Source organism: Heterocephalus glaber, unplaced genomic scaffold (assembly GCF_053883595.1).
Source record: "Heterocephalus glaber isolate CG9 unplaced genomic scaffold, H.glaber_assembly_v1.0 deba00000347, whole genome shotgun sequence".
Taxonomy (NCBI): domain Eukaryota; kingdom Metazoa; phylum Chordata; class Mammalia; order Rodentia; family Bathyergidae; genus Heterocephalus; species Heterocephalus glaber.
In genome coordinates, this window is record NW_028258143.1 from 6,695,796 (window position 1) to 6,708,152 (window position 12,357).

The 12,357-nt window shown below is 32.9% G+C and overlaps 1 protein-coding gene across 11 annotated transcripts in view; it reads left to right on the forward strand.

Moving 5' to 3' along the window:
* The window catches only part of Lrp1b (LDL receptor related protein 1B), a 1,848,437-nt gene that overhangs the window by 1,685,711 nt on the left and 150,369 nt on the right, over nucleotides 1–12,357 (forward strand). For all 11 annotated transcript variants that reach the window (XR_015445151.1, XM_087195526.1, XM_087195530.1 and 8 more), the window contains one exon: nucleotides 7,365–7,481. Coding sequence is in view for 10 of the 11 variants with exons in the window: in XM_087195526.1 (XP_087051652.1) it covers nucleotides 7,365–7,481 (117 nt within the window). In the remaining variant the exon portion in view is untranslated. The remainder of the gene's footprint in view (nucleotides 1–7,364; nucleotides 7,482–12,357) is intronic.

Here is a 12,357-nt window from a genome sequence, read left to right on the forward strand (position 1 = left end):
CCAGGTTCCTCTACCAAACCAGATTCAAAGGCTTTTAAACCACATGGTCAGGTATAGTCACAGCAGTGCCTCCACTCCTCTGGAACAATTTTCTGCACTAGTGAGCTTTTCCATAGTTGAGACACAGCACCTCAAATCTAGGAGGAAAGTTTTAATTTAGCTCATGGTTCAAGGAGATGCTGTACACAGTTGACAGGCTCCTAGGCAGAAAATTATGGAAGAACATGATGGAGCAAAATGCATAGTTTGAGGTAGCCAGGAAGCAGAGCAGGAAAACAGTATCAGAGAGCAAGGGGCCAGGGTTTACATACAGTACCCAAGGCCATGTCTCCATGAGCCACCCAGACAGACGTAGGAGCATGCTTTACTAATCTGCTATGGGAATCTTTTGTTTGTTTGTTTTTTATTTTTGGGGTTTTTTTTGGTACAGGGGATTGAACTCAGGTCCTAGTGCTTTCAAGGCAGGCAGTGGAACCATTGAGCTAAATCCTCGGCCCCTGCTAGGTGAATCTTAATCCAGTGAAATTGACATGAGAATTAATGGTCAAAGTCTATTAAAGGACAAAACATTTAAATTTTTATGAAGTCTAATTTGCCATTTTTTAAAATTGTTAACATTTTGAAGTATGTTCAAATGATGCTTGCCAGTTCAAGGCTATGAGAATATTTTCTTCTATTTTAAAACTTTAACATTATGTTTATAATAATTTCAGATTAACTTCATGTGTATAATATGCTGAGGTTAAATTTATGATTATTTAAATGAATAATCACTTATTTTGGCAATTTTTTGAAAAAGAATTTCATTTCATGATTAAATTGACCAGGATGGGGAGCTTTGTTGAAAATTGCTTAACAACAGGTATATATTTATATTTCATTTTTTCAATACTATATCATAATTACTGTAGCTTTATAATAATTTAAATCGGCTATGTGTACATTCTCTAGCTTTATGTTTTATAATATTTAATTATTCTATATCTTGTATTCTCATATAATTTTTGAAGTCATATTTATATCTTCAAAAATAACTGGTGGGAACTTTAATAGTGATTGTGTTTAGTTTACAAGTTAATTTAGAGAAAATGGGTACTCTAATGTTAAGATTTCTGATCTAAGAAATATATTTGAAATAGGAAGAAAAGGTCCAAAGTGATAGGGAAAGTGGGAAGGGAAGGAGAAAGGAAAGTAGTGAAAGGAAAAATTATGAGAAAAGGAAAAAATGGAAACAAAGTCTTTGTAAATAGGGAATGGTGGAGGGGGTGAAGGGAGGGCATGGGAATGGGGAAAAAATAAGAACCAAGATACGTCATGTGCAGGTACCAGTACCGAATGATAAATGTAAATGTATTGTATACCTAAAATGTACTAATAAAAGAATTTAAGGAAAAAAAAGAATATATCTGCCTTTCTTTCATAGACATTATTCATTTTCTTTCAGCAGTGCTTTGTATTTTAAGTATGAAAATCTTACATAAATTCTCTAAGTTTAGTACTAGCTTTGTTTTACTGATATCATTATAAGCTGTTTTGTTTCATTTGTTTTTATTGTAAATATACAAAAATACAAGTAAGTTTCTATAGGGACTTTTAATCCTATGGCCTTCTTGAATTCATTTATTACTTCTAGTAGCATGTAAATTCCTTTGGGTTAAAGCAGAAATATGAATGTCTCTGCCACTATAATTTCCCAAACTTTTCCAGAGTTCTTGGTCTGAGAGAAATCACGATCACCAGAGTTTTTAATCTCTTTTCAAACATATCCCTTGTTTTCAAACATATGCAAACCAACACTAATACTGTTGCAGTTCACGGTATACAGTTAGTTGTCTACTTAGAAGATTTTTTACTCTGCCTTTCTGGGAGAATAACATTTGTACCAATATCATAAATTCATATAAAAACATTCAAAAAGTAAGTACAAAATTTGTTTCACATATTTATAACATTAAATAATTGGATAATATATTTTACAATGCTATTTAGCAGCATGAATTAATATAGAACACCATGGGCATTTTATATTAATTACTCTGGAGCATTATATTGTGGAAATATATGTTCTGCTTTACATTCAGTTTTTTTAGTCTTTGCTGCAATTTTCAGTCTTTCCTGCTATTAGAATCACGAGCCTAGATTTAATAAATACTGCTATCTGCTTCCATTTTGAGAGAGTGATTCAGTTGATGTAGAATATCATATGGGGAAAGGCATTTTTAAGTTTCCCAAATAATCGAATATGTAGACAATTTGAAAACTTGTATTTTCAACCTTATTCATATAAGTTCTTATAATATATATGATATATGGAAAGAAATATATACATTATGCTATATATACATATTTATCAATCATCAAGAGAGTTTTAAAATGTAGAACAAAGTTACATAGCTTGCATTTGTGATTTTTATATTTGGTGTCTGAAGTTACATAATTTGGAAACAAAATTTGTGTACTTTATATAAGGGAACTCTTTCCCCAGTATCATTACTGCATGCTCCAAGAGGAAATCTCATGAGCTTGATCTTTTAAGAAATACATATAGAACTTTTCCTGGTACAAATTATGACACTACGTCAATATAGAAAAATGTAGAAAACGAATTTGTTTAAAAGCATCTACTTAATGGACTCTAAGTTAAGGGCTAATCTTTCGCAGTCAGGAGGAATCCTATTTTCAGGGTCACAATTCTAATACAAGGTCAGATTATCTATTATGTGATTCAGTCTGAGCTTTCTTAGATTTTTGTATTCTAAATTTTAAACACACTATGTAAAATGCCATAAAAACACCTGATAAAAATTGAATGAAAGTCATATTAATACATAGAGGAATAGTTTGTTTTTTATAATTGAAAGTTTTATAAATACCTAAAGAATTTAGTGTCAAATGCTGTATTTTTGTTGCTCATTATTTAAAATACAGGCATTGTAATATTTTTCCTAATTGACTCAGATGTTAAGAATGGTACTTTAGAACTTCTGCAGATCTTAAGCTAATATTTAAAAGTAAATCTATATGAAACAGTGAAAAAAAGATAGACTATAAATCACACTCCACAACTTGACACAAGCTAGTTTCCATATAATTATTAGCAGCAAAGCAGGAAATAGTAAAGAGAGGGGGAAAAAAAAGAAAGCAATATGAATATATATACATACATATGTATGTTAAAATGCATTTGAAATATTTCTTGAGATTTTCTGTAGTAACAGCGGGATATAATTTCCTCCTGACCATTTAACACAAGTTAAAATATTTGTAAGATTGGAGAAATTATTTAAACTCTTCTAATACTTATTTTCTTCTTTTATGTATGTAAGTATAATAGCACTTCTTAAGGATATTATGGAAATTGAGTGTGATGATATTTATAGAAATCCTTAGCTAAGAGCTACGCTAAATCCTCATAGATGCTTATTTTTAAATTTTTATAATTTTGACTCAGTCATTTTTGCTTTCATTATCCTCAGTCTGAATTTCACAAAATGCATTTGAAATATAGAATTACACTTGCCACAGAATAACTCACCTTCTTTTAATTAACTTATTGTACTATTCTGAAATTTTTTTTCTTAAATTCTTTTATTGGTACATTTTAGGTATACAATACGTTTACATTTATCATTGGGTGCTTGTACCTGTACATGATGTATCTTGGTTCTTATTTGTTCCCCATTACCTGTGTGCCCTTCACGCCCTCAAGTTCCCTACTTACCTAGACTTTATTTCCATTGTTTTTTTTTCTCACAAATTTTCCTTTCCCTTCTTTACTTTCCCCTTACCTTCCCACTTCCCTTACCCCTTTGACCTTTTCTTCCTATTTCAAATTATCAATTATTCACTTTAATCCTTATTTACACTTTCAGTTTCTCACACTAGAGAAACTATTCGGTTTTTACACCTGTGCATCCTATTTATTTCACTTAAGAATATGGCCTCAATATGCATCCATTTAGCTATAAATGTCTCTAGTTTCTCTTTCGTTTTGGCTGAGTAGTACTCCATTTTGTAAGAAAAAAGCGCATCTTCTTTATCCAGTTTCCAGTTGATGGGCACTTGGGCTGTTTCCAAGCTTTAGCTATTACAAACTGTGCCACTATAAACATGGGTGCACATATATCGGTGTGGTAGGATTCTTTTAATTCTTTGGGGAAGATACCCAGTAGGGGAATAGCTGGGTCAAATGGGACCTCTAGCCCTAGTTCTTTGAGGTATCTCTGTACTGATTTCCACAGTGGTTGCACCAGTCTGCACTCCCACCAAAAATGGAGAAGGGTTCCTTTCTCCCCACACCCCAGCCAGCATTGGTTATTGGTTGATTTCTTGATACCAGCCATTCTTTGTGGGGTGAGTTGGAAACTCAGTGTTGTTTTCATCTGCATCTCTCCAGTGACCGGTGATGTTGAACATTTTTTCATATGTTTATTTGCTACTTTTACTTCTTTGTCTGAGAAATGTCTGTTCATTTCAAATGTCCATTTTTGAATTGGGTCTTTGAATTTGGGGGTCTGATTTTTTTCAGTTCTTTATATATTCTAGGTAGTAGTTCTTTGTCTGAGGTACAGCTGCTGAAAATTTTTTCCCACATTGTAGGTTGTCTGTTAGCTCTGTTGGTGATTTCTTTTGCAGGGCAGAAGCTTTTTAATAAGATATGATCCCAGTTGTTGATTCTTTGTGCTTAATGAATAAAACCTTAGTAGCACAGGAACTATTCTGAAATTTGAAGCACTTCACTGTCTACCTTTACCATGGCATAGAAGAAGCTGATCTAAGTATATGAAAGAGACATGTCCTAAATTTTGCACAGAGGTTTATAATTTTTTTATTTTATACTACTAACTTAATAACATTTGATTCTTGAAAACTTTGCTCTTCAATGTAATATGGAGATCAAGGTCAATATTATCACCAGGGAGCTTGTTAGAAATCCCCATCTACTAAATCTCAGTATTTGTTACAGCAAAATTCCCAAGTGATTCATAGGAATGTACATGAAAGTTTAAGAACCACTTCTTTAGACTGTATAGTTTGCTTTTTCTGAATTGAGATATAATATGATTTAAGCTTTAAATAAACTTTTACATACTAATTCTGGCTTATATGGACATACATTGATTTTTTTTGTAAAGAGCATTAAATCAAGAGTAAAGGCATATGTTTGAAAATACTGACTGTGCCATTTAATGGTAGTGAAAATTTATCAAATTTCTAAAATCCAAAGAGTTACTTTTTTATTGTCTATAAATTAATTAGCCAATTAATAATTTTGGCATATTCCACGGGATTCTTTAAACCATGTGTGGTCTACCTTGTGGCTTGCCTGGATTGCACTGAGAGAAGAGAATTTGTCTTAGGCTACATTAAAAATGTGTGACATACAAAAATTAACAATAAAGCAACAATATATTTTCTAGTGTTACCAATGTTGTGTATACAATTTTACGAATACCATAAGCAAAAATGATACATTTTTGGGATTCCTGTGGCATTGTTAGCAGGAGTACCGGTATGCTGTGCTCTTCCTAAGGGTTCTTTCCAAGCTTTTTTTGTCCTGAAAAAAAGAGTTGGACAGGAAACAAAGTAGCGAGATGTTTTACATTTAGTGAAGTTATTGCAGGTAGAATTAAAGATAGGAAAAGAAATACACACTCCAGAGTGCATGTTGGCCAAATAAAGATAGGAGAAAAAAATGCACTTTGCAGAATGCAGGGTCAGCTGGTGAAAAGGCTCACAGTGGCCAGGAGGTAAATGGCCACCATCTTTTATATCCCCCATTCTGACGTCAGATTTGGTCGTTTTATTAAAAAGCCTGCTTGATCTTGTGCCAGAAGAATTGAAGATAGCGTTCTCACATTGGCACAAGGTGCGGGAATTTTGTAGTTACTTTGCACATGTCCTGGATCTCCATGATCGACGGGTCACTCTCACTTTCCCAGCCACTTTGTCTTCCTAATCTGCTGTCTCAGCATAGCTGCTAAAAAATCTATTTTAGTTTTTTTCTTTTTTTTGGTACGGGGGATCAAACTTGGGACCTTGCACTTGTGAGGCAGGTGGCAGAACCACTAAGCTAAATCCCCAGCTAAAAATCTATTTTAACTTATTAAAATTCATTAAGAAATTACAAAGACCCATGTTTAATAATTAAATCAGAAAGTGTACGTGTCTAACAACAATAAATGCCCATCTTCACAGCCAGGGGATTCATAGTAGGTTAATGTAGTACTAGAAGATGGCTGCATTTTGCTACCATGTCACATGTATGAGTACAGTGTGATACAGGAAGGTTTCCATTAGACCATGTGTGGCGGAAATAGGAGGTGGAGATACCAGTGACATACGCACTCTCCTACGTATTGTTCTATTGTTGCCTACAGAATTCCTGAACCCTGTGCACTCAGGTCATGAGAAACATTGCTACAAATTAATGTTAAAAGGTTACAGTCTTGTATGGTCACTTTACTAGCTGTCTGAGTCAGCTTGTGTTCTACAAGCCGTGGGTTGGACATGCCTGGTTTAAAGGTTCATGATAAACAGAGCATTATTAATCTCAATCTCTGTCTACATGTAAGATATTATAGGTTCACTATCCATATCTGAAAAATCTAAAATCTGAAAAGCTCCAAAATCCAAAACTTTTTTAAAGCCAACCTGACACTACAAGTGGAAAATTTTACACCTGACCTCATGAGACAGGTTTCTGTCAAAATGTAGATATATGAAAAATATGGAGCGAAATTACCTCTAGGTTATATTTTTCAAGTGTATATGTGACATATGTTTACTTTTATTTACACTTGGGTCCAATTCCAAAGATACTTCATTATGTTTATGGAAATATTCTGTAATCTGAAAAAATCTGTCATCTGACATGTGTCTCATGCATTTTTAGAAATACTCACCCTGCATTATCTATGAGTTTTATAAGTGGCTAATGACAAAGATTTTAAAGGAGCAACTAAATTTAAGTAGATTATGAATAAGAGATACTCTTTAAAAAAAGACAAGATGCCAATCTCAGAGTTTATTAATAAAAGCAGAAATGGTGAGTGGGCTAGAGATGGGGTGTCTTTAAAAGAAGGATGTTTTGGGGTAATTTTGCATTTTTTTGAATGATTTGTGTTGATTTCCTGGGTGGTCTAGTCAATAGCTTTGTAATGAGACTTTGATGAAAATATGACCAATAACACAAAACAAGAAAAAAATTATCCAATACTTGTTTTTACCTTTGTCCTACACATTTTTTTCAGTCATGAATTGCATTAAATTCATAGGAAGTGTCATATTCCATGGAACTGGGATATTGTGAAGAGTGTCCTCACAGATGTCACTGATGCAGACTCTACCTCTTTCCATTACAGATAAAAAGACTTGTGGACCTCATGAATTCCAGTGTAAAAACAGCAACTGTATTCCAGATCACTGGCGGTGTGATAGCCAGAATGACTGCAGTGATAATTCTGATGAAGAAAATTGTAGTAAGTAACTCTTGCCTAATAACCTTGCAATCTTGGCAGCCTATTCAATAAGCAGGACAGCAATTTTTATTTCAGTCAGTTAAGGTAAAATGTGAGCTTATCTGTTCTGCAGCTCCCAATTTTATATGTATATTCACATTTGGGCAGGAATATTCAGACTAAATTGAACTAAATCTCAAAGGATAGAATTACTGAAATACTTATCCTTAGAGTTATTTTCTTCCAGTTCTCAGAATTGGTATGAAAGTATCATGAGGTTTAATGCAACCCATTAGTATGCAATGATGGAGGTCCTCAGTGCAAGTTCATACAATGAGCTGAATGATGTTGAAATGGCACAAAACATCTCATTCTATAATAGGTGGTATTCGTTTTATTTCAGTCTCAAAACCTTTTACCCTGGAAATTCACCCATGAGTATCGTTCAGTGAATCACTTATTTCTCTGGAGGGTGAATATCATGTGAATTTAAGATGTTTTTCTTTAAAAATAGAATAACATTTTAGCAACACCTTTCTCCTGTATTTTTGTGATATATTTAGAGATAAATATCCAATAATTTTATATAGCACTATGTGAAAGTCTGATATTACCTCTATATTTTTGCATTAGCTTCTGAGTATATTTCCTTCCTTCTTTTCTACTTTGCCTGGGCTCCAACCCAAGGCTTGCCATGTGCTACACAAGCACTTGACTACTGAGCAAATTCTTACAATTTCTGAGTATATTTCTTATAAATCCTTTATACATTGCTGTGTGAACAAAGCAAACAGTATGTTTAAAATAAGGTAATAATATTCTATCTATAAAATATTTATATTTTGCTACCTCCAAAAATGATTCAAAGCATATTATTAACAATAATGTCTATTTTATGTATGTATTATTGTTAAAAGTGTATTTACTTCTCAGGAGACAGAGGGTTAAATCTACTAGGAATATGTTATACTAAGGCATGCAATTAGTAGAATGAAAACCTTAAAAAATTGTGTGGACATTTAAATTTCAGAATAGGAGCTAATGTTTTGAATAATTTTCAAAACATAAACTGATATATTTGAGAATCAAGTACATTAAATGTGTGGTCTCTGTGTCATTTTGATTACTGAATATTCTGACTATAGGAAGCTTTTTAATGCCTTCTTCACTTGGAAATGCCCAACTAATCATAGTCAGAGAAAGGTAGAGAACATTGCTGGGAGTTTAGAATGCCTTAAATTCCTTTATTTAGCAATTTTTAAAAAACTTTATATACCATATTCTCTATTCTTTCCAGGGACTACAATAAAAATTTGATGGTATTAGGGTGGTGTGGATAGAAAAATAAAAGCACAAAACAAAACAAAAATCATTTACAATATATACTTTGTTTCTTTAAATAGCACGTGAAATAGTTTGATATGTTTTGATATTGATTAGCACGAGATACTTGAAATCAAATGTCTTATGACTGAGTGATATTGAGAATATGAGAGGGTTGAGTGAGAGGGAAATATGGGGGGCTTAGGTCTGGATAACCTTTATTTAATGGAGCAGTTCAAGTTGTGAGAAGTTAGACTACTGCTGTAATAAGAAAAGAAAAAAGAAAGGTTTAAGATAGCAGGGCTCTGAGTCTGTAGTGGTTTCCTAAGTGGCTGATATCATTGTTCTGACATCTACACATCAGCCTTTGGCACAAGAAAGCAAAAGATAGAAAACTGGCTATCACTTGTCACTGTGGAAACAGTAATAAGTCATTGTAGACACAAAGCCCTTAAGAAAAAGCTAAGTATGTAGCTCCAGTATCAAGCATCACAGTATAAAATACCCAATTATATGTGGTTCTCTTTTAGTTTCTATTCACTCTGAGTTTGTTGCCTAAGACAAGTAATACTGATGAAATTGCATAGGATATATGATAGTGGACCAGAACGAATTATATTATAGTTGTGACATGGAAGAATAGAAAGCATATGCAGAACAAGCATACTAACCTCTTAATATGTAAGACAAGTTTAAGAGTTTGTTAAGACAAATACCAAAGAAGCATCTAAGAATATATAAGAGGAAGGATCAAAGGATATAGATAATTGAGAAGCTTTTCAAGTTTTAATGTTTGATGTTGCTATCCTACATTGACTAGAAGATGTTGACATTACAAATGCCAGTTGTTCTGTATAGACAAAAGCTATCAAGGAAGAATGAATCAAGTAATTTACAATACGCTGGGCATGGTGTTGCACACTATAATCCCAGCACTCTGCAGGAGGAAGCAAGAGAATCACAAATTTGAGCCCAGTTTGGGCAACTTAGCGAGAACTTTTCACAAAATGAACCTTTAAAAATAGGGATAAGGAAATAGTTCAGTGTGAAGGCCCTGGTTTCAATTCCCAGTACCACACAAAAAAGACAATACAGAGCATAAAAAGTTATATAGAATATAGTAATTCAGAAGCTAATGTTACTGTAGTAAATGACATCGAGCTATTTCTCTATTTGTACCTGTGGAACTGACTAAATCTATCTACCCTTTTGTCAAAATGTATGCATATGTATTTATTTATTAGATATGTCTTCTATTTCATCCATAATTCTATACATGTTTATATGGGCAGTTATACACTGACATTTTCTAAATTTTGTTTTTCAATAATATGCACCTGGGTTTGCATCTAATAGTTACTGCTATTATTATTATTATTATTATTATTATTATTTTGGTACCAGGGATCAAACTCAGGTCCTTGTGCTTGTGCAGCAGGCGGCGAAACCACTGAGCTAAATCCCCGGCCCAGTTATTGCTATTATTAAGTAGCAAAATATACCAAAGATAATAAATCATCCTTACATTTAAAAACAATAGCAACATAGTTTTAAAGTCACTTTTGGACTTTATGAATCTGCTTTAATGAAATTTCTTTCTAATTGTGTTGGAAGCACTCCAATCATATATATGGAAAGAGTTCAAAATAGTGGAGCAATTAACTGACAGTTTTGTTTTAAATTTAATGAGCTTTATACATTTTTATATTTTCTTGGAATAATTAATTGGCTGTCATTTCAGCATCATCTGCTGACCATTTTCCTTGTTAATTTAAGCAGAAATAGTTCGCTTCAGCAATGATTTCTGGTTTTAAAACAAGAAAGTTTCATTAAAAATCAAATCATTTTTCGAGGACCCTAGTTAGCAAAACAGACCTCCATATTACTGCTGAACGACCCACCTGCCTGCCCTTTAGATGAACTTAAAAGGAGGAAGCTTAGAAACCTCCTCCCCTTAGAAAGTCTCTTAGAAACAACAATTAATCAACTATTATTTTACACATGTTCTAACGGCAGGATGCTCAGCTTCTGTACCTTTTGCTTGCTTTGCTAGTTCTATCCCATAGGGGTCCCTAGAAACTGTTGGTCTCAAAGGTGTATAAAACATGTTTGTCTCCCCCCAGTCGGGGCTCGAGTCTGACTCTTGGCTCGGGTCCCGGCCGGTAATAAACTCCTGTGTGGATTTAACATCGGTCTCTGGTTGGTTCTTTCTCGCTGGGTCTAACAATTTTGTAAGCTAGATCAAAGACTTGAAAATGCTTGAGAAATCTCACCGTTTGTATTATTTCTTATTAACCAAAAATATATGATATGTTTTCCAAGTAAAATAAATTATATATTTGCATTAAGAAGACATTAACAATCTTATAGATTTTTAAATACTAAATAATTTTACCTACTTGACTAATGTTTATAAGGATTCAAAGTACTTCTTATTTGAATATGTGGTACTTTCACACTGACTTCGTATCAGGATTATTTGTATAGGATGAGTTACATAAAATGTATTCTAAAAATCTATTTTTGATTTTTTATACTCATTTTCATTTACTTTTGAAATTATCAGAAAATATTTGCGATAATATAATCAGTGAAGAATCTAAACTATAGAGCTTTTTCTACTGTTGTTAAGAATATGGATTTTTAAACTACTTTAATTTTGTCTTCTGCATTTTTGTGTACAATGTTTTTCAAACTTCTTTTCAATGTTCACAGGGTATGTTTTGGCTTTTATCAGTATTGAAGGAAGTGACCAACCAATATGATGCCCTCATTTTGTATTCTTATTATACAATTTAGTTTAGCCTTCTCAAACATGTAAAGGATATCTCACAGAAGCTTCTTGATTGGCAATCTGCCTGTCTAGATGAGATTAATATGGAAAACCTTGTTAGTTGCTCATGTGTGGAGTTACCCATACACACTTACTCTATGAATATAGGTGATATCAGAGAAAATTAGTGTAGAGACAACATTTTAGAAATATTGGAGGAAAAGTCACATTCAATTGTTTTTCCAGATTGATTATCTTTCAGATACAACCATCTTTTGTTGTTGTTCTTTTTAAAAGAAATTCGCTATCATCCCAAAGTCGGGAAGTTAGTCATTTATTTTATTTTTTAAAAGATAAGAAAAAAAATGTTGGATTCTTCTTGCCTATCTAAAATACCCAAGAGAACATTTTTTCTTAAGCTATCTAGTGGGAAAAGAATCTTGAGGTATGTAACTGAGGGTTAGTATTAGACTAGTTACTTCATTACTTGATGGCATTTGTGTATGTATATAAGTAGTAATTCATTCTTGTTTTTCAGAATAAGATTTGCTGGTATTTTAAAAGTATGATGGAAACAAAGAATTTGTATTTGCACTGGAAGTTCTTTTCCCAACAAATGGCATTGTCTCTTCACCCCAGTTTGAAACAATATTTAGTAATGTTATAACATAATCTCTGTAGACAAACATTTCTCTATGGAACTATCCTAAAAATGTCTCCAACAATTTGCTATGTATCTTTTTACTCTCCTTGCAAGTTCTTACCCTTCATGTAACAAAATATATCGAAGTCTATGAAGCC